This window comes from Rhea americana, unplaced genomic scaffold (genome assembly GCF_003343005.1).
Source record: "Rhea americana isolate MKP2758 unplaced genomic scaffold, rheAme1 scaffold_553, whole genome shotgun sequence".
Lineage (NCBI taxonomy): Eukaryota > Metazoa > Chordata > Aves > Rheiformes > Rheidae > Rhea > Rhea americana.
The window spans coordinates 93321-114561 of NW_028186705.1; the positions used below are offsets into that span (position 1 = coordinate 93321).

The following is a 21241-nucleotide window of genomic DNA, read 5'->3' on the forward strand; positions in this document are numbered from 1 at the left end:
AGAGACCCCGAACCGCGGCCCCGCCGAAATCCCGCGAGAACACGGCTCCCGCGAGAGCGCCGCGCGCGGGGCGGGGCGGTCACTGAGGTCTCGCGAGAGCGCCGCGAGTGCCGGCCATGAGGGGAAGGAAGTAACCAATGGGAACACAAGCGACGCCGCGCTGGGGGGGGGAAGGAAGAGGAAGGGGGGACGACAGGGCGGGATCTCGCGCAGGAGGAGGGAAGCCGCGCGAGAGCCGGGTTCACAGGGCGAAATCTCGCGAAACTAGGGGGCGGCCATGCTTCCCCGCCCCCACCCCGCAGCGGCGGCGGCCACACCGGAGGGGGGAGGGTGAGGAGCGCGCCCCCGCCGGTGGCAGCGACGTCTCGCGACAATGAGCGGCACCAGGTCTCGCGAGAGGACGTGCCGCCGAGACACAAAGGCCCAGCAAACCTCGCGAGACTTCCCTCGGCTCTCTCACGGCCACAGCTCCCCCCTCCCCGTGCCGGTAACGGCTCCATCCCCCTCCACCCCACAAGACGGCATCGCTGGGGCGAGCGGAGGGGATAAGGTGCCCCGAGGGCCCCGAGCGGCAGCCCTCGCCAGCCCCCTCCCTGCTCGCGAAAAAACGTCCCGCGGCGGCAGGAGCGGTGGCGGCAGTCCGGAACTCACCGGCGGGCAGGCGGGCGCCTCCCGCGAGACCTGCCCCGAGATCTCGCGAGGCCGAAGCGGGACAACGGCCAGGGCGGGGTGGCGCCAGGCCTCGCGAGAGTTTCGGAGGCTGCGCGGCTCTCGCGAGATCCAGGGCAGCGCGCGAGAGCGTGACGGGAAAGGGGAGGAGCGCAGACCGCCGCTGCCTCCCCGGCCGGCGACAGCGGCGCCCTGGAAGATCTCGCGAGGGCAAAACGCAGCTTACAAGGCGCTTCTCGCGAGACTCCCGCAGCTCACGTCTCGCGAAACGCGCAGACAGCGCTGCGCAGGGCCCGCGAGGTCACGTGACGCACCGATCCGCGCAGGCGCGCTCGATTTTTCTCCTTTTTTTATTCTAACAATATAAAAGTGGGGGGGCGTGGCCTCACTCGGCTCCTACAAAAGGGGGTGGAGCCCAGCCCGAGTGGGGCAGCAGCCAATGAGGAAGGACCTCGCCCCGCCCCAAACTCAACCTGAAGACGCAGGGTAGGGGTTAAAAAAAAAAAAGAAATCCAACCGCGACTCATCAGAGGAAGCCCCACCCTTTCCTCAGCCAATCCTGCAGGGGGGCGGGAGGGAAGCACCGCCCTCTGCTCCATCAGCGTCCAATGAAAAGCAGTCCCGCCTCGTCACCAGGCTGTGTTGGGCAGGGGGAGGGGGGAGGTCAGCGCGGTGGGCGTGGCCGGGCAGGGCCCCGCCCCCCGGGCTTCCCCTTGCGGCGGAGCCCGCGGCAGCGCCTGCCGGCGCGGGGGCCCCGCGGCGGGCGGGCGGCAGGCCCGGCCCGGGCCCCTCTCAGAGCAGCAGCTTCCCATTGCGGTGGATCTTGAGGATGCGGCCAAGACGCTGCTTAGCCGTGGCCAGGCCCTTTCGCGGGCGCCGGCCCGGCCCCGCCACCGGCCCGGGGGGGCCACGTGGCGCCTCGGGGCCGCCTCGGCCCCCTGTCCGGGCCCCCCACTCGCCAGGCGGCGGTACACCCCGGCGTGGCCCTGAGAGGAAGACGCCAGGTGCCATAGGGGCGGGCGCCCGGCCTGGCAGCCCCGGCCGCGCGGTGTACTCGTGGTCGGCCAGGCTGGGYGGGTAGGGAGGCGGCTCCGTGCGCCCCTCTGCCTCCCCCCCGCCGGCGGTGGCCTCCAGCTCTGCCGTCTCCAGAGATGCCGCTGCCACAGCCTCGGGTTCTGCCTGGGGCTCGGGCTCTGCCTCGGGCTCTGGCTCTGTTGAGGGTGGCGAAGGTGGGCGGCGCTTCACTGGACCCTTCCGTCGCTGCAGCTTGCGGTGCTCCTGGGGGGCAACGTGGGCGCTGTACTGTCCCTCAGCTGCCCCAGTGACCCCTGCAGCCCTCACTGCCCCCAAATGCTCCCAATGGTGCCACAAGTGCCCCCACTGCCCCTAAATGCAGCCCCCGAACTGCTCCCCTTCACGCCCATGCCACCAGCCCACATTTCTAAAGCCTCATGTTTGCCCCAAAATACGTGGCGAGCATCTTGGAACCATCCCAAACCCAGCACACTCCCAGCAGCGGCGGTACCTGCTGGGCCAGTTTGGCGGCAGCAGCGGCCAGCCCCGTTTCCACCGAGGCCACACGGGTGCCCTCCCGAACAGGGCGGCTCTGCCGAGGTAGCGTCGGGGTCACGCGGGCTGCAGGGGGGGGGGGATGGACACAGTGATGAGTGTAGTGGGGGACGGGGAGGGAATCAGACTAGGGCCCAGGTGCCCAGGGCCGCCCTCGCACCTTTAGGGCTCCAGGGTGCGTCGTCTGTGACCTTCTTCCTCTTCGGCAGTGACTTCAGAGCTGGGTCGTCCTCGTCCGACTCCAGTGAGGGGTAAACTGAGGCAGGGAGCAGAGGGGATAGGTTCAGGGCTGGGGGGGGGAGGAGGTGGCTCTGCCCCCCCGTCTCCGCTGGGGACCCCAGCACCTGGCACTCACTGTACTCAGCGTCCTTGAAGCAGGCGCCCAGGCTGTCATGCTCGTCAGGGCTGGCCTCATCCTCGCTGTCGGTGCTGCGGGGGGCTGGGAGCAGGCGGCGCGGGGCCCCAGAGGCGCCAGGGCCGCCCCGCTCGGCCGCTTGCCCGGTCGCCCACCAGCCTGGGGCCCCTGCCACCACCGGGGGGGTCCCCGCTGGCAGGTTGGCCATACGCAGCATGCCCTGGATGGCTTCTCGTGTGCTGGGGGAGGCTGGCGCCTCGCTGGGGGTGCCGCGGCACAGGTCAGCCCCCAGCAACACCCCTTGCCAGCTGCCCCCAACCTCCCCCATAGGAGACTACCAAAATCCTCAATCCTCTCCCCAAACCTTCCTAATCCCCCCTCCAAATCATTCCCCCAAATACCTCCTGGAAATCCGCCGAATTCACCCCCTCACGGGTCACAGGCACCCCAGCCCCCCCCAACAATATGCTTCCCCCCCACCCCCAGGGACACCCAGCGCATTGTCCCAGCCCGCCCTCACCTGAGCTGGGGGTATTCAGACCCCCCAACTTGCCGACTGGCCTTGAGCAGGTCAAGGATACCAGCAGCACTGCCGGCCCCTCCCTCCTCTTCCTCTGTCGTGTAGTCCTCCTGGGGGGGGAGGGGACACAAACACACAGCTGAGGAGCGAGCCCCACAGCCCCTCAGAGCCCTACAACCCCCCCAGTCCCTCTGGATCCCCATACCTCAATGTCGAAGTCAACCTCCCCTGGCTCCCGCACGCGGTTGGGGTCCGAGCACGGCTTGGCCCGGGGCAGCTTCCGGGGGAGCCCTGAGGGGGACACAGGGGTCACGAGACAGCCCCCAGTGACCCCCCCCCCCGGAGTCCTCGGGGGATGGAGAAGGTTTGGGGGGAAGGGTCCTCAGTGACGGCCTAAGCTCTGAGTGGATGCTGAAGGTTTGGGGGTTCCTGGGAAGGTCCACGGTCACCAGGTAGCAGAGTTCCCACGGGATTTGAGGAATCCGGGTGGGGGGAGTGTGTGGGGATAGTGAACTCCTGTAGGGGGACCTGGTTCGGGGCGATTCGTTGGGAGGGGGATTGGTGGCTGGGGGTGTGGTTTGGCTGCCCAGGGAGGTGCCCAGCTTTGGGGGACTCACGGGGCAGGCGGCGGGAGCCACGGCGTGGCGGTGTCTCGTCAATCTGCAGGTCCTCCTCAGAGTCGAGGTCGAGGCTGTGGGCACCAGGGGGGCTTGGCGGGGAGCAGGAGGGCGACGGAGGGGCCTGAGGCTGCCATCGCCCCCCGAGGTGGCTCCGCTGAGGCCTGGGGGCAGGCGATGGGGAGGGGGGAAGGGGCTCAGCCTGGCAGCTGCCCCCCAAACCCCTTCCTGTACTGCCATGCCCTGGACTCCCATTTTTCCCTCCAAACGCCCTCTGGGCTGCTCACCGGGCACCACGGCCGTTGGCCACGCCAAGGGGCAACTCCCCTTCGGCCACCTCCGAGTCACCATCCGTCTCCTCCGGGCTGGAGCTGGGTGCCTCTGGCTGGCAGCAACAATATGGTGGGGGAGAGAGGGGGGTGAGGCCTGCCCGGGTGCCGTAACCCCCCAGGGCTAGGGCTGCACAGCCCCCAAAATGCCCTGCAGAATTGAAGGCGGCGGCCATGGCGTTGCCCCTCACCTCCTCCTCTTCCTCCTCCTCGTCCTCTTCGTCCTCCTCGTCGTCCTCCTCCTCGTCCTCCGGCAGCTCCGGGCTGCGTGCGGGGCCCCGGCGTCCCTCCGGCTCCAGCACCTCGGGCTGCAGGCGGCGGGGCCCGGCCCCAGGGGGGGCCTTGCGGGCACCCCCCTTCTTGCCAAGGGGCTCGGGGTGGGGCCGGGGCAGCCCAAAGAGGGGCCCCGACTTCCCCATGCTCTGCTGGAAGATGTCCTGTGGAGGTGGGGGGAAGCAGTGACCTCCGCAGGGGCTTTCCGACCCTCCCAGTCCTTACCAGTGCCCCCATTGCCCCCCGGTGGCCCCTACCTCCACCAGCCGGATCTCCTTTGCCAAGTCCTTGATGAGCTGCCCAGGCCGCACAGTCTCAGGGATCTCGTGCTCATGCTCAGCCAGTACCTGGGAGGAGGAAATGAATTGGGGGAAAATGAAGGCAAAATGGGGCTGAGAGGGGCTGTGGCCTCAAAATGGGGACATCCCCCCCATCCACCCCTGAGCCTCCCAAACCCCCATATCCGCTCTGGAGCCCCCCAACCACCCCCATGTCTGCCCCAGAGCCCCCCACTGTCCCCCAGGGTAGGCCCTCAGCAGCCCCTCACCCTGGCCCCTCACCTCCTTGCGGGTCCAGGAACGGAAAGCGGTGGTCAGTGCCTTGGCCCCGTGCACCAAGTAGGCCACAGGGTGCCGGCGATTCTCGCGCAGCCCTGGGGATGCACAGGGATGCCCTGAGGCCACCTCTATGGGGCCCGGACCCTCCCTCCCCCACAACACCCCAGGGCTGAGCTACAACCCCCCAGGGCCAGGCTGGGACCCCCAGGACATGTCCGAGATCCCCCAGGACTAGGCTGGGATCTCTGGACTAGGCGCAGACTCCCTTAGAACTCCCCAAGATCAGGCTGAGACACCCCTCCAGACCCCAAAGGACTAGGCTGGGACCTCCCCCCTTGGACCAATTTGGGACCCCTAGGATACCTCAAACACCTGAGAACCAAGCTAGGACCCTTCCGACGGGACTGAGCTGCCCAAGGACCCCCCCTAGACCAAGCTGGGACCTCCAGAAACCCAAAGAGTCGGGCTGGGGTCCCTCAGGACAAGGCTCAGACACTTAAGGAGCCACCAAAGGACTCCAGGGAGTGCAGGAGCCGCCCAAGACCAGGGTTAGACCTCAAGGACTGTCCAGGATGGAGCTGAAGGCTCTGGGAGCAGGGCTGGACCCGCATAGGCCACCCTAGGGTTGGACTGAGGACCCCAGGGACCCTCGAGGACATGGCTGAGGATCTCCGGGAGCAGGGTTGGACCTGCAGGACCCTGCCAAGATGGTGCTGAGGACCCCTGGAAGCAGGGCAAGGACCCCAGCCCCCCCCCCCCTCCAGTGCACCTTGGGGCAGCAGGACCCACCTCGAAATGTGTCCAGCAGGTGCTTGCCCACATACCAGCAAATGGTCTCAAAGTTGGGGAATTTGAAGAGGTCGGCAGTGCTGAGCCGCTTCTCGATCTCATAGGCCCTAGAGGGGTCAGGAGCACATCGGGGGGCCATGTCAGGGGGTCTGCGACGTCCTACAGTGCCCCGCAACACCCCACAATGCCTCAGCACTCACTTGAGCTGCATGTCGATGTTGAGGCTGTGCAGGAAGTTGCCTCCAAAGGCCAAGCAGTCGACAGGCGTCAGCACCGCGTGGATCCAGCCTGGTGGATGAAGAAGTGGTGGGATGAAGACAGTCTGTCCCTGATGAAGGTGGGTAAGGGACCTGGGGGGGCCTAAGGAAAGTCAGGAAGATCCTCGAGGACATTGGGGGACCATAACAGCAGGGATGAAAAGTGTCTGGCCCTGGTAAAGGTGCATGAGAGAAGTGGGAAGGTGCAAGAAGGTTGGAGAGAGCCTGGAGAACATCAGGGGACTCTGCTGGTAGCGATAAAAAGGATCTAGCCTTGATGAAAGTGGATGAAGCACCATGGGAGACCTGAAGAAGGTTGAGGACAGCCCGGAAAATGAGCAAAGTCTGGCCCTGAGGAAGGTGAATAAAGAACCCAGAGAGAGTTGGAAAGATCCCAGGGGATGTACCGGTAGGGATGGAGAAAGCCTGGCCCTGATGAACGTGGTTAATGGACCCAGCAGGACCTGGGAGAGGTCAGGGAGATCCCCGGGGACATCAGGGGGACTGTACCGGTAGGGATGAAGAGGGTCTGGCCCTGGCGCAGGGGGCAGCGGTAGCACCGGTCCACCTGGTCGCCGAAGAACATCTCGCCCTGATTGCTGGAGCTGCTCCAGGCCTCAAAGAGGGCCAGGTTGGCTGGGGTAGGCCGAACCAAGTAGAAAACCTTCTCACCCTGTGGGACAGTGAGCAAAGGGTCACATGGGGCAGGGCAGGGGCCCTGAAGAGGCCCCCGGCTGCCCTGTAGCCCTTGCCACCAGGCGCACCCGCAGCACGTGGTACCACACAGAGGTGCCGCCGAAGTCGATGTGGAAGTCGGTGTAGCTGTCGCGGGCACCCATGAGGCAGTACTTCTGCACGCTGGGCCGCTCGAACACCGACTCACCTGGCCACAAATTCTCCACCCACGAGAGCTTGCGCACAATGCGCGGCGTCTCCACCAGGTTGGACAGCCTGCGGGATGGGCTTTGTCAGGGCTGGGAGGCCCTCCACAGCAGGCAGAATGGCAGAGGGAGGGACACAGGGACACACCGGGTGTCGGAGAACTCAAGGCTGATGACGTTGAGGACACGGTCGCGGCGGGTTCCGCAGAAGTAGGTGACAAAGTCGCCCAGACGCATGCGGCAATCAGCCTGGCGTGCCACGTCGATGACATCGATCTCCTTGTCTGGGCCTGGCGTGGGGGGGGGAGATGATGCTGCACCCCACACCGCACCTCCTGCGTGCCCCATCGGCCCCACGGACACCCCTCTGCACCCTCAGCCTGCCCCACAGGTCCCACAGATACCCCTGGGTAACCTCAGCCTGCCCCACAGACAAGCCTATGTGCCCCCAGCTGCCCCATGTGTGGCACAGACACCCACCTCCACCCTCAGCCCCCCCACCCACACACCCCACAGGCTCCCCTACATGCTCTCAACCTGCTCTATAAATGTTCCTATGTACCCTAAATATACTTCACAGGCCTCACAGTCACTCGTACGTACTCTCAGCCTGTCCTATAAACGCCCTTATGTATCACCAGCCTGCCCCATAGGCACCCCTATGTACCTCTGATCTGCTCCACAGGCCCCATAGACACCTCTACATAACCCTAGCGTGCCCCACACACCCCATAGAGACCCCCCTGCACTCCCAGCCTGCCCTAATGGGACAAAGACACCCATTCACGCTTCCAGACTGCCCCAAACACCCCACATACACCCCTGGAGCATCTGCCCTACGAGGAACGGCTGCAAGAGCTCGGCCTGTTTACCCTGGAGAAAACTGAGAGGGAACCTTTGTGTTTAAGTATCTGAAGAGAGCGTATCAAGGAGATGGAGCTAAACTCTTTTTAGTAGCACCACGCGACAGGACAAGAAGCAATGGCCACAAACTGAACCACAGGAAGTTCTGCCTGAATGTGAGGAGGAATTTCTTTCCTGCGAGAGTGACAGAGCACTGGAACAGGTTGCCCAGAGAGGTTGTGGAGTCTCCTTCTCTGGAGATATTCAAGGCCCCCCTGGATGCAACCCTGTCTAACATGCTCTAGGTGACCCTGCTTGGGCAGGGGGGTTGGGTTAGATGATCTCCAGAGGTCCTTTCCAACCTTACCGATTCCGTGATTCTCTGCACCCCCGGCATGCCCCGTACACACCCCTATGTACCCCTAATCTATTCCTCAGGCCCCAAAGACATCGCTATACAGCCCCAGCATGCCTCACACACCCCATAAACACTCCTCTGCACCCTCAGCCTGCCCCATAGACGCTCCTATGTGCCTCTAATTTGCTCCACTGGCCCAGTTTTCCCCACAGACCCCATAGATGCCAATACACAGCCTGCCCCACAGACACCCCTGTGCACCCCCAGCCTGCCCCACGGCACCCCGGGCGGGCTTCTCACCCACGTAGTGCTCGATGTCACGGGCGGTGAATGTGGGGGGTGGCAGGGTCATGCCCAGCCCCTCCTTGCGCAGCACCAGGATGGGAACGCTGAAGCTGTTCTCCTCCAGGTACTCCACTGTCAGCTGGGCTCCGCTGGGCTTCAGGAGCACCTCATCGGCACTGGGGGGGGTTGCAGCACTGGGCCGGGCCCTGCGGGGCCCCCACATCACCCGGCCCCATGCCCTACAGCTCCCTATAACCCCTATAGCGCTCAGGGAGGGGCCCAAATGGAGCTTTCAGCATGCTTGGGGCTTTCTGCTACTGCCATAAGCGTCTTTCAGTCCATATTGCCCCCAAACACCCAGTACATTGGGTATAAAAAACAGTACAGATTGGGAGACACAGAGAAGCAGCGTGTCCAGCTCTCGGTCCTGACTGCTCTCCATAGGCCCAGCTCCTAGCCCTATGCCGACCATACGGCCCCGCCGGCACAGTGCCCACAGCCCCCTCTCACCTGGGGAAGGTCCGGCCCCGCAGCTCCCGCACGAACTGCGCGCTCCCGGTACGGATGGTGCGGATGGGCTCTGCATCTGGCTGCTTGGTGGGGCCACGGCGCCGCTTCACTGCGGAGCGGGGGCCACGTCAGGGCTGGGAAGGGAGCGGGGGCTGGAAGCTGGCCGCCCCTGGGACAACGGTGTGTGTGTGTGGCGGGAGGCAGGGGCTTGGAACTGCGCGGGCGGGCACTCACTGACGGAGGGGCCATGCAGCTCCTGGCACTTGGGGCAGTGATAGAGGTCAATCTCGGCCGCTGCATCCTCCTCCACCCCCACGCAGCTGTAGTGGGGTGCAAGGGGGACAGGTCAGGCCCTGGCAGCCCCTCGGTTCCCATGCTGTCCCCCCTATCTTGTCCCCCCAGTGCCCCCTTGTTGCCACCCTCCCCCTTGTTGCCCTCCCAGGCCCTATACCACCCCCATGCCCCCCACATCCCCTCACCATCTCCATCTACCCCATCCCCCTTCCAGTCTCTCCCAGGTGCCCCCTCCCCATGGTCCTCCACGGCTCCCACCTGCCATGGAACCAGTCCTGGCAGACATCGCACTCGATCATGAAGCGGGTCACGTCATAGGGCAGCCGGCACAGGCAGTACACAGGCACGGAGGCCATAGCAGGGCCTTGCTATAGGCACCCCCTACTCCCGCTATAGGTGCCTTCCTTCTCCCCCCCCCCCACCACCCCAGGACATCAGCCCCACGGGGCAGCTTCCCCCCCCCCCACGCGGGGGGGGGCTCCTCTTCCACAGCTGGCCTCACAAACCCTATAGGTCCCTGCCTCCCTCTTCCCTATAAGATTTCCCTATGTGAAATTTCACAGGATGTTTTCGGCTCCTTTCTGCAGAGACCCAACCCCTCCCGGCCCCCTTTCCCCTATGGAAATCTCTCCTCTCTTTCTGTAGGGAGTGCAGCTCCTTATAGGAGCTCCCTTCCTTAACCCCCCTACAATGCTACTCTATAGGATCTCCCCAGATCCACGGGGCCCAGCCCCGCCTCCACACGGCTCTGTGCGGCCCACCAGACCCTATAGGGCTCGGGACCCCCCACCCTGGTCTATAGGGGCCTGGGACAACCCCCACCAGGTCTATAGGGGCCTGGGACCTCCTCTCTGGCTCTGTAAGGCCGTGGGGCGCCCCTTTCCGGCTCCTTTAGGGCCCCGACGCTCCCCCCCCCGCTGCTCGGCCCCGGCCTCCCAATAAAGTTTATTCAAACACGGAACGGGAAGGAGGGGGCGGGGCCGCGCCACCATCTTGGGGTCACCGGAAGGAGGAGGTGCGGGGGGGGGGTCACGCGTCCTGGCCACGCCGCCATCACGGGGCGCTCGCAAAGGCGCGGTGCCGTCTGCCATCTTGGGAGTGGCGACAAGGGGACGCGGGAACGCCACCCCCCAACCCCCCCATGTCCCACAGCGGCTCCCATCCAGGCGGCGGCCATCTTGAGAGTGGCGCGGACAGGGCGGGCATATTGCGAGTGGTGCACCCCCGCCCAAACAGAAACACACCTGCTTCTCCACGTGGGTTTTTATTTTTCCTTTTTTTGTTGTTTTTACTCCTTTGTAACAATCCATCAAAAAAAAAAAATAAAATAAAATAAAAATAAACGCGGGGCCCTGCCTGCCACTGCCCCCGGAGCCCAAACGCCACAGAACGAACCCAGAACCTTGCTGGCTTGGGGGAAGATGATGGGGGGGCTGAAATGAGGTAGATGGATGAAAACCTCATGTTTACACCCCAAATCGCCCACCTGCAGCGGGTCTGCAGTAAAACAGGGCCGTCTGGGGGCAAGACAATGGGTTTCAAGGCCAAACAAGGATGTTCGTGAGGTGACCGAGGGGTTTAGGCTCAATGGAGGCAGGTTTGAGACCCAAAGAAGAGGTTTGGGGGAAAACAGGCAGTTTGGGGGGAAACTAGGCTGTTTGGGGGGTCAAATTAGACAATTTGGAGCAATATGCAGGGGTCCAGTAAACGGGGCGGTTTTAGGACAAAATGGGGAGGTTTGGCCTCAGGTGAGGCACTCGGGCCAACCGAGACGTTCTGAGGTAAAACAAGGCAGTTTTAGGATGAAACAGGGAGGCTTCCGAGTGGAATGAGGTGCTTTAGGACAAAAACAGGAGTTTTCGGGGGTGAAACAAGGTGGGATTAGCATGAAACTGGGAGGTTTTAGGGTGAAACAAGGCAGTTTTGGCTCAGCTGAGACAGCTCGGGGGTCAACCGAGGCAGTTCTGGAGTGAAATGAGGTGGGATTAGCATGAAACTGGGAGGTTTTAGGGTGAAACAAGGCAGTTTTGGCTCAGCTGAGACAGCTTGGGGGTCAACCGAGGCAGTTCTAGAGTGAAATCAGGTGGTTTAGAACAAAACACGGAGGTTCTGGGGTAAAACAAGGCAGGTTTAGGACAAACYGTAGAGGTTTTGGGGTGAAACAAGGTGGGGTGAGAACTGGGAAGGTTCTAGGGTGAAATGGGCCCGTTTTAGGATGAAAGAGAGGTTTCAGCTGAGCTGAGGCAGCTCAGTGATCAACCAAGGCAGTTTTGGGGTGAAACAATATGGATTTAGGACAAACCGGGGAGGTCTGGGGGTAAAACAAGGCAAGTTGAAGACAAACCAGGAAGAATTTGGGTTGAAATGAGTTCCGGGTCGAACCGGGGCAGCTGTGGCTTGGCATCGGCACCGTGGGGCGGTGGCTCACTTGGGCCCCGGTGGGACAGGGCAGCCGGTGCCATGCAGGGCTGGGCCCAGGGGTCCGGGCGGGGGTGCCGGGGCCCACCGGGGCGGGAAGGGGCCGCAGGGGGGCAGCCCAGGGGGTGGCAGCGGTGCCCCAGTGAAGGCCAGGGCAGGCGGCAGGGCACCGCGCAGCTGCGCCAGGGTGGACACCCACGACGACGTGCCCTGCGGCACCAGGAAGAGAGACAGAGACGGGGGGGGGGGAGCGCTCAGAGCGGGGCACCCCCTAGGGGGCCCAGGCATCCGGACACCCCCCTCACCTCGGCGGTCCGGGCCCGGGCGTCGGGCTCTGGGCGGCCCCAGCTCTGCCGGAGCTGGTTGAGGCTGGGCTTGGGGCCAGGGCTGCCTGCTGTCTCCCGTGCCCACTCGTCCACCAGCCGGTGGAAGTCGTCTGTGAAGAGGCCCTTCTTGGCAGCTGGTGGCGCCCGCTGCGGCTCTGCAGGGCACAGGCGCCATCAGCCGACGCAGGCCTCGGCAGGCGGCCCAGGCATCCCAGGAGAGGAGCCCAGGCGTTCCAGGCAGGCGTGGTGGGACCCCGCCATCCTGTGGTACCTGGCGGGGCCGGGCCCCGGGAGCCGCTCAGGTGCTGAGAGCTGTTGGCGCAGGAGGAGGAGGAGGAGGGGAGGGCTGGCGCCAAGCTGCCGTGGGTGCGCTCTGGGGACATGCCAGGGACTTACTGGTGGCTGCTATGGGGCTGAACCAGACCCCAATTCCTCCTGCCACCGGCTCAAGAACCCCAGCAGGCCTGGGACAGAGGATGGGCCCTGGTGTCCCGGCGCCCCTCCCATAGCAGGCCCAGGCATCCAAGCCCCCTGGAACAGGCCCAGGCATCCAAGTCCCCTCCTCAGTAGAGTGGACCCTAGCATCCTAACCCCCCAGCGCGGGCCCAGGCATCTGGGTGCGGGGCCCACCTGCGGGTACAGAGCCAGCATCAGGGGCTGGTGGGCGCCCCCGGGCCTTGCCCTTGAGGGCCCGGGGCCGACGGGGGGAGGCGGGGGGCAGCCCGGCCTCTCCAGGATCCCCCCGGGCCTCCCTCAGGGCGCGGAGGCGGACGTAGAGCTCCTGCAGCTCCCGGTCCTGCTGCGCCCGCAACGTCACCACCTCCTGGATGTGCCTGGTGGGGGTACAGGGCTGTCACCCAGGGTGGGGGACACGCGGCCCCAGATGCCTGGACCTCCACCCACAGAACCTCCTTACTTCTCCCGCAGCTGCTGCAGCTCAGCCCGGAGGTCCTCATCCTCGAGCTCAGAGTCGCCGTCGCTGCTCATGGGCGATGAGGGCGAGTGGGCGCCAGAGCCGGGGTGCCGCAGCCCACAGGGGGGGACCACTGAAGCTTCGCTGTCTGAGCCTGAGCCCCCCGGCGGGCTTCCCGGCGCGGCCTGAGCACCCACCAGCTCCTCTGACCCCCGTGCAGGCACCGCCACCACCTGCGGGGGAGATGGTGAGTGAGACGGTGGCAGACAAAGCCAGACATCCCAGCCCCTTTGCTGGGGGGGGGGGCAGGCTAGGGACCCGCCGAGGATCCCCGTCACTCCTGGGGCTCCTTGGAGGGGCCCTAGGGGCAGTCTGGGAGTCCCTCGGGCAGCTCCTGTCACCCCTAGGCGGTCCCTGGGACCGTCTGGGGTGCCGTGGGGCAACTCCCATCATCTCTAGGCAGTCCCTGCGCAACCCTGGGGCAGCTCCTGTCACTTCTGGGGGATGCCTGGAGCAATTTTGGGGTCCCTGGGGCAGTTTCAGGGTCCCCCAGGGCAGATCCTGTCACCTCTTGGGGGTTCTGGTGGCAATTTGGGGGTCCTGGGGGCAGCTTCTGTCACCCTGGGGGGGGGGTCTGGAGGCAGTTTAGGGAGGGGTCCTTAGGGCAGTCTGGAGGTCGCTAGGGCAGCTGCCCTCACCTCTAGGGGTCCCAGAGGCAGTTTGGGGGTCCCCGCAAGAGGCCAGCCCCCCTCCTGCCACTGTCTGGACGCCAGGGCCCCTCGCGCCCCTTGGTGGCACCAACCTGAAAGCGTCCACGCCGGAAGGAGCCTGGGGCCACGCTGCGCTGCGGGGGGAGGCCGGCCTCGCCACGGGGCTCCCCGAAACGGCCCCCGGCCACCCTTGGCCGCAGCTCCTCTGCCTCGCCTGCCCAGAGGAAAAGCAGTGGCAGGAAGCCGTGGTGAGCGCAGGGGGCCAGCGCGGCCCCGGCCTCCCCGAGCCCCCCGCCAAGCCCCGGCTACGTGGAATGGCAAAACGATGGGAGGGTGGCGGCGGGGGCAAAACAAACCGGGGGGGGGGCAAAGGAAGCAAACGAGCGATGGGGAGCCTAGGCGCGAGCCCCTGGCGCGCGGCGACGCTACCTGGCCGGGGTTTCGCCCTCTTGAACAAGGCGGCGGGCTGGCGGAGCCTGTAGGCCCAGCTTTTTAATTTGCGGGTCCACGTTTTCTTGCTAATGGGGTTTTTGAGACTAGGGCAAGTAAACCTGAGGCCGAAATATCCACCTCCTGCTGCCGGCGGGCGCGCAGCTCCGGGTGGTGGCGGTGGCGGCGGTGCGGCGGCGGCGGCCCAGCCCTCCGTGCTGTCCAGTGGCAGCGGCTCCTGCGGAGAGCGGGGTCCCGAGCCAGCCCCGCTGCTGCTGCCGCCCCCCACTGGCCCCTGGCCCGGCCCCACCRAGCCCCCGCGACTCACGTGGCGCCCCACGGGGCCGCTGAGGCTCTCCGAGGAGGAGGAGGAAGGCGACTCGAAGCCGGCACCGTCCCGCTGGCTCTCACCGCAGCTGTGCTCCGGGTACAGCAGCGTCCGCAACTTCTCATCCAGCGTCCGGATGCCGGTGTCAGCGAAACCCCGCTTCGGTGGGCCCTCGCTGTCTGATGCCTCCAGCTCCTGGTCCAGTGCTTCCTCTGGCTCCCAAGCTGTGGCAGCCTCTGGCTCCGGACCTTGGGCCACTGATGGCTCTGCGGCTTGTGGGATATCTGGCTCCGGACTTCGGGGCACGGATGGTTCTGGGACTTGGGGGATGGGCATCTCTGGGACTCGGGGGACATCTGACTCTGGACCTCGGCGGATGGACGTCTCTGGACCTTGAGGACCATCTGGCTCTGAGCTTCGAGGTACGAATGTCTCCAGACCTTGGGAGACAGATGTCTCCAGACCTTGGGAGACAAACATTTCTGGACCTTGGGGGATGGATGTCTCTGGACCCTGGGGGACACCTGGCTCCAAGCTCTGGGGCACAGACATCTCCAGATCTTGGGGGATGCCTGGCTCTGAGCCTTGGGGCATGGATGCCTCCATCTCCACGGCCTTGGTGTTGAGCGTCTCCAGGGGCGGCCGGCTCTGCGCAGGCTCCTCCAGACCTGTAGTGACGCAGACAGGTGGGCAATGGCCATCACCAGGGCAGCCACCACACGTCTTTCCTCCATGTGGCAGCAATGACGGCGGTGCTCACTCACTGGGGTCGAGTGCCAGGGGACCTGGAGCCTCTCGGTTCCTGATGGTCTGGTTGATGCAGAAGCGCCAGCGGCCAACAGGGGACGACTGGGGGGCACCTTCGCCTGGTGGCGGTGGTGACATGCCGGCGAGCTTTGAGCTGAGCGCTGGGGCACGAACTGCCCCCACCACGGCTGGCCACGCTGCCCCACACTCGCCAACAGCTGGGGCCGGGGTGCTCTGTGCTGGCTCAGGCGGCCCTGCCTGCATGGAGATGCCGGGGAGGAGAAAATGCCAGGGAGGAGAAAATGCTGGCACCAGGGGTGACGGGCAGAGGCAGACTTACCTGGAGAGCTGCACAGGCCGGCCCGCAGAGGATCTCCCGTGCCTGCGCCACGATGGCCTGCAGCTCCTCCACGAACTTCTCTCTCTCGCCCTCCAGCACGAAGTTGTCTTCAACCTGGCAGCGGCAAAGGCATCGTTAATGAAGCACTGCGTTGCTAGCATGCAGTGGCAGCAGCCTGGCACTCACCATGTAGTCAGCGATGTCCTCGGGGGCGTCTCCGTCGGCATCGAACTTGAACGTCACCATCTTGCTGTCGTGGGTCTCCAGCTGGCATTCCACTGTGTTGTCCCCTGGTGCCGAGACCTGCCGGAGAAGGGAGAGGAGGGCAGTGGGCATATGGGGATGCCACATCCCCCCTCAGTGCCACTGGTGCTCCCCACCCACCTGCAGCACTGTCAACTGGAAGCGGGCACCTTTATCCGGACGAGGGCAGGAGGCGCGGCGCTGCCGGCCGCGCTCGGCCTTGCCACTGGTGGGCTCGTGGCTGCCTGGGGTGCCGTCGGGGCTGCGGAGGGGACGGCAGTGGTGGGTGAGACAGGGAGGCTGCACTGGCTCCCATTCTGCCATCCACCTGCCTGTCCCCCCCACCGCCCACCCCACACCTGCTCACCCCGAGGCCACCTCCAGCTTTGCTGCCGCTGGCTGCTCCAGCTGCGAAGCCTGCGGAGAGAGCAGGATGCGAGCAGGAGCCGGCCGCCACCACGCGAAACCCCGGCACGGCCCCCGGGGAGGGAAACGGCAGTGGGGGGGCCCCCCCGAACCTGTGCAGCCTCCTGCCCTGGGTGCGGGGTGGCCGCGGCACTGGCGAGGCTCCAGGATGCGTAGCCAGGCTGCAGAAAGGCCGCTTGCTCTGGTGGGTATCCTGGGAAGGCAACAAAGCCCGGCGGCTCCAGCGCAGTGAAGGTGAATGCTGCCAGCGGCTCCGGCACGGGGCCAAGGCAGTCACCCGGCGGCTCTGGCTCTGATGGGGCCCCCTCGGATGGGGTGGCAAAGGGCAGGGCTGGCGGTAGGCATGTGGCAGGAGCCGGCTGCATTCCTGGGGCTGGCGGCATCGAGGCTGGTGGCTGCATCGTCGCAACTCGCTGCATCTCGGGGAGCACCTGTGGCTGCATCACGGTGACTTGCTGCATCGCAGGAACTGCCTGTGGCTGCATCGCAGGGATCGGCTGCATTGCGGGGGTCGGCTGCAGCGCAGGGAGCGTCTGCGGCTGCAGCGCAGGGATTGGCTGCAGGCCGGGAACTGCCTGTGTCTGCATCGCAGTTCCCGGCTGCATCCCGGGAACCGTCTGTGGCTGCATCGTGGGGATTGCCTGCATTTGGGGAACTGGCTGTATCGCAGGGAGCATCTGTGGCTGCATCGTGGCCGCTGGCTGCATCGCAGCAACTTGTTGCATCTCAGGGATTGTCTGGGGCTGTATTGCAGCCGATGGCTGCATTGCGGTGACCGTCTGGTGCTGCATCGCAGCTGTTGGCTGCAGTGGGGGAGCCGGCTGCATACCGGGCAGCGGCTGCATCGCAGTGACTTGCTGCATCCCGGAAAACGTCTGCGACTGCATCACAGGGAGTGGCTGCGGCTGCATCGCAGCCACCTGTGGCATCGCAGGAACCGTCAGCGGTTGCATCGCAGTGACTTGCTGCATTGCGGGGATGGTCTGCGGCTGCATCGCGGCCGCTGGTTGCGCCGGAGGTGGCGGCTGCATCGCAGGAACAGTCTGCGGCTGCATCGCAGCTGCCGGCTGCATGGTGGGGATCAGCTGCATCCCAGGGACTGCCTGTGGCTGCACCACATCTGCCGGCTGCATCGCAGTGCTTGGCTGCATCGCAGTGCTTGGCTGCACCGTGGCAATCGTCTGCGGCTGTGCTGCCAGGGCCGGCCCGCCCGGAGCTGGCGGCAGCTGTGCTATGGCTGTCGGTGGCCCTGATTGGGAGCTCTGCTGCGGCAGGGCAGTGTCGGACCCTGGCTCCCCATCGACAGCCGCGGACTCCAGCAGGGCGCGTGGAGGGGAGGCAGTGGCAGTGGCCAGCGTGGGCTCCAGCGCTGGCCCTTCTGCCCGGATTGTAGGCTGGAGCTCCAGGTGCTGTGGGGGAACAGTGAGCGCGGCAGGGAGTTAGGGGCACTAATGCTCCCTCTGCCTGGCCCAGGGCAAAAGATAGCTCCAAAGGCTCCCAGTGGTGCTGGAGACCTACCGCAAGCGGTGGGTGCTGCCGCGGTGAGACACAAGCAGGCAGTGGGGGATGGCCCAGGTTTGGCAGCTGTGAGAGGATGAGGGCGGCTGCAACAGGGGCAGAATACCTGCCGCTGCTGGTGCCCAGCCGGCGCCAGCGGAGCCATGGCGGCTGCCTCCACAGAGCCTCTTACCGCCTGGTAGCGCGGGGTGAGCGGTGGTGGGTAGAGGTGCTCGGCCGGGCCTGGCGGCTCTGCAGCGGCGAGGCCGGAGGCATCGGGGACAGCGCTGTTCTCCGAGAGGCTGTCGGCTGTGTCAGATGGAAAGCGAGGTAGTGCTGAGTGCTGAGGGGTGATGGAGAAGGGCAAAACGGGGGGCCAGGGCGGGGGGGAGGTCGTACCGGCAGCGTGGCCTGGGCCCCGCTGCAGCAGCTGCTGCCGCACGTGCTGGTCCACCTCGGTGTCCTCGCTCTCGGGGCCGCCGGGTGCTCCCCGGCCCAGCAGGTCCCGCCGCTCGTCGGTCTGCCTCCGCTCTCGTGTCTTCCTCACCAGCGCCAGCCGGTCCCGGATGGATTTGGCCACTGCCTTGGAGTCGCTCTCGTGGAAGAAGCCGGATTTCACCTACCAAGAGGGTGGGCTGGGGGTGAGGCCACTCCCCGCCGGGGCCTTACGCGCCTCCCATCCCCACCACCGCTCACCATCTCGTAGGCCACCTCCTCGGGGACGTCGGCCTCCAAGTTGAAGCTGAACTCAATGGCCTCGTTGTCCTTGTGCTTCCCCTTCAGCTTTTTGGGGTCCTCTACCCAGAGGCGCAGCGCCAGGGAGGAGTCGCGGCCCCCGTCGTCCTCCGCCAGCTCCACGCGCAGGCCAGTGTCCTCGGCGAAGAATGCGTGGTTCAGCAGGTCGCGGATGGAGAGCCTGGGGGCAAGGGAGGTGGGGCAAGGGGGCGGTGGGGACATGCCAGGGGTCCCGCTGCGGTCCCCTGACTCCCCTACCTCTCCGCCTTGTTCTGCCGGATGCAGCCCTCGATGATCTCCTTCACCTCTGGGTCCGTCACCTTGTTGAAGCTGGCTGGCTTGATGCCCTGTGAGGGGAAGGCAGAGCTGAGACCGGGCACCAGGGAGGGGACGCCCGCCCGCCTGGCTCCCCATGGGGCACCCACGCTGGTCACTTTGCGGTAGATCTGGGCGGCGTTCTGGCATTCAGAGTAGGGGTACTCGGAAGTGCCCATCTCCAACATGCACATGCCAAAGGCGTAGACGTCCACTGACTCGTCGTAGCGTTCCTCATACATCTCTGGTGCCATGAACTCAGGGGTGCCTGTGAGGGTGGCAGCGAGCTAAGCTGGTGCAAGGCGGCGGTGGCTGTGGCCATGGCGGTGGCAGTCGCACAACCGAGGACGCTCACCAATGACGCTCTTGGCGAAGGAGGTGCGCATGAGGGTGGCCAGGCCCAGGTCACCGATCTTGACGGAGCCAGTGGGGCCGGTGATGAAAATGTTGTCACACTTGAGGTCGCGGTGGATGATGGGCGGCGTGCGGGTGTGCAGGAAGTGCAGCCCCTTGAGGATCTGCCGGCACCAGCTCCGCAGCACCTTGGGCTTCATCACCTTGAAGCGCTTCAGGTACCTGCAGGGCAGCAGTAGCCAGGTCAATGCCGCCCTGTGGTGCCCGCCCCGGCCCCCCACACCAGCCCCCAGCAGAGCTCCTCATCCCAGCCCTGGCTTTGACCCCTTTGACATGTCCCCAAGCTCCCTCATGCTGTCCCCAAGCACCCTTGTCCTGTCCCTGACCCCTTCGCCATGTCCCCAAGCCCCTTCGTCCTGGCCCCAAGTCCCCTCCTCCCGGGCCCGATCCCTTCGACGTGTCCCCAAGTGCTCTCATCCTGTCACTGACCCCTTCGATGTGTCCCCAAGCCCTCTTGTCCCAGCCCTGACCCCTTCCACGTCCCCAAGCCCTCTCAGCACATCCCAGACCCCCTCATTATGTCCCCAAACCTCTCGCTATGTCCTCAAAGCTCGGCTCACCCGAACTCTCTTGCTGTGACCCCAAACCCCCTCACTTTCTCCCCAGACTGGGGCCTGGCACCACTCACGTCTTGAGGGTGCCGGACGTCATGAGCTCGGTGACGAGGACAATGCACTTCTTGCCCTTGAGTGTGGACTCCCAGGAGTCGTAGAAGCGGACGATGTTGGGGTGCTGCAGCCCCTTGAGCATCTCGGCCTCCTCCTTAAACCGCTGCTGCTCGGCCTTGGTCAGCTTCCGGTCCTGGGGGTGAAGGGGCCCCGAGGCGGCCCCAAGTTCACTGCCAGCATTCCTGGCGTGAGCTGCGGCCAACGCCTCACGCGCCGCGGCAACGCCTCTCCGTTCCCGCGGCCACTTGTTAGAGGAAACCGTGACAAACTCGCCATGGCGCAGCGCCATGGGCATGGTGAGAAAACAGCAAATTTAGAAGGTTTGCAGCCAGCAGTGTGAATCGATGAATTTGAAGGACAGCTTAAAGAACCTAAGGGAGCAGTTAATAAGCAGCGTGGGCTACCCGATGTGCTGTGGCAGCTTAGTACAGTTTGGGGTTAAGCTGTGAGTTTGGACGGAGCGCTTGGCGGATTGGGGGCGCTGCCAATGAACTTAAGAATGAAAAGTGCAATTTATGCACAGGCCAAGGGACAAACCTGAGGCACGTGGATGGGCCAAGGGTTCACGGGCGAGTTTGGAGTTTCCCCTGTGGCAATGCAAGCAGGGAGGGCCAGGAGGGCCCTGGGGGTGCTGCGCTGCCATGCCCCGGCGGCGGGGGCAGGGTGGGCTCACCTGGAGCTCGCACCAGGCCACCTCGACCCAGGTGTCAGTATCAAAGCCCTTGAAGACGGTCTTGAAGGCGCCACGGCCCAGCTCGATGTCAAACTTGAGGAAGCGTCCACCCGGTGAGGTGGCCACCGCCTTCATCTCCGCCTCCTCCTCAATGTCCTGCTTGGCCTTCTCTCGTCCGCCGCCACCGCCACCGCCGTCGCCCCGCGCCTCGGGGCCCCGCTGCTCTGCCGCCGCGCGCTGCTGCTCCTCCTCCACCAGCTCCACGCTCTTGCGGAAGAAACGCTTCCTCTCCGGAGCAGCGGCGGCAGCAGGAGCCTCCGGGGAGGCCGCTCGGGGCTGCTCCGTGCCGCCGCCAGGCTCCCCGGAGTCCGTGGCCATGGTCCCCACGGCACCTACCGGGGCGCTGCCATCGCTGCCTGCGAGAGGAGCAGGAGGAGGAGGAGAAGGAGGAGGAGGAAGGGGGGATGCCAGGCACAGGGAGGCTCCCACCGCCCACCTCTCCCCGCTGGCGGCTGCTCTCACCTGCTCGGCCGGTGTCCGTCCGTCCGTCCGTCCGTCCGCGGCACCGACCTGCACGGGGGCGGGGGGGAACAAAAGCCGTGCCGTGGGGCGGGCGCCGGCCCTGCCGCTGCCAGCCACCCCTAGAGCCCCCAAGCCCTTACAACCTTTTTCCCTGCAACTGTCTTCTGCATCTATGCATCCCGCAGCACCTATGTGTCTGCCTGTTCCTATGCCCTTAGTTCCTGTACCTCCTAGAGCCTATACGCACCGGATTGCCATGGACTCCACTGCATCCCATACCACCCCGGTGCCCACAACCCCACACCTGCTGGGTCCCTATAGGCCCTATAATCCCTACAGCTCCTATACTCTCTCGAGTATCCAGACATCCCCTATAGTCCCTATATGCTCTGCACCCCCACTCCCTACAGCCCCTATAGCCCCCTACCCCA

The 21241-nt window shown here is 65.3% G+C and overlaps 3 protein-coding genes across 6 annotated transcripts in view; all 3 read right to left on the minus strand.

Moving 5' to 3' along the window:
• Window positions 1–866, minus strand: part of HUWE1 (HECT, UBA and WWE domain containing E3 ubiquitin protein ligase 1) — a 30462-nt gene extending 29596 nt beyond the window's left edge. The window contains exon 1 of the mRNA XM_085318797.1: window positions 652–866. The gene's annotated coding sequence lies outside the window, so the exon portion shown is untranslated. The remainder of the gene's footprint in view (window positions 1–651) is intronic.
• Window positions 867–1322: 456 nt separating this feature from the next.
• PHF8 (PHD finger protein 8) lies at window positions 1323–10016 on the minus strand. Of its 4 annotated transcripts, none has more exons than XM_085318802.1 (20): window positions 9365–10016; window positions 9047–9132; window positions 8813–8921; window positions 8318–8478; window positions 6965–7106; window positions 6700–6886; window positions 6446–6608; window positions 5879–5966; window positions 5679–5785; window positions 4893–4984; window positions 4590–4679; window positions 4251–4496; window positions 4018–4109; window positions 3731–3894; window positions 3319–3404; window positions 3114–3223; window positions 2594–2853; window positions 2399–2494; window positions 2195–2304; window positions 1323–1947 (listed from the first exon to the last, which is right to left on the minus strand). In XM_085318802.1, exons 1-20 carry the CDS (start codon window positions 9460–9462, stop codon window positions 1462–1464), a joined length of 2973 nt encoding a protein of 990 aa, XP_085174928.1. In that variant the 5' UTR covers window positions 9463–10016; the 3' UTR covers window positions 1323–1461. The 4 variants fall into 4 exon arrangements, with proteins under 4 accessions (XP_085174928.1, XP_085174929.1, XP_085174927.1 ...); XM_085318803.1 differs by having other exon boundaries at window positions 3731–3804; window positions 4018–4115; XM_085318801.1 differs by having other exon boundaries at window positions 4018–4115.
• A 338-nt stretch (window positions 10017–10354) lies between these two features.
• On the minus strand, window positions 10355–20934 carry WNK3 (WNK lysine deficient protein kinase 3). Its single transcript, XM_085318800.1, has 24 exons — window positions 20811–20934; window positions 20289–20704; window positions 19576–19748; window positions 18889–19109; window positions 18644–18801; window positions 18477–18565; window positions 18180–18399; window positions 17883–18102; window positions 17677–17792; window positions 17505–17570; window positions 16079–17395; window positions 15928–15977; window positions 15702–15822; window positions 15504–15620; window positions 15318–15431; window positions 14995–15235; window positions 14231–14898; window positions 14044–14140; window positions 13566–13687; window positions 12767–12996; window positions 12481–12683; window positions 12122–12223; window positions 11830–12005; window positions 10355–11734 (listed from the first exon to the last, which is right to left on the minus strand). The coding sequence occupies exons 2-24, from the start codon at window positions 20664–20666 to the stop codon at window positions 11531–11533; spliced, it is 5403 nt and encodes a 1800-aa protein (XP_085174926.1). The 5' UTR covers window positions 20667–20704; window positions 20811–20934; the 3' UTR covers window positions 10355–11530.
• Window positions 20935–21241: the final 307 nt, after the last annotated feature.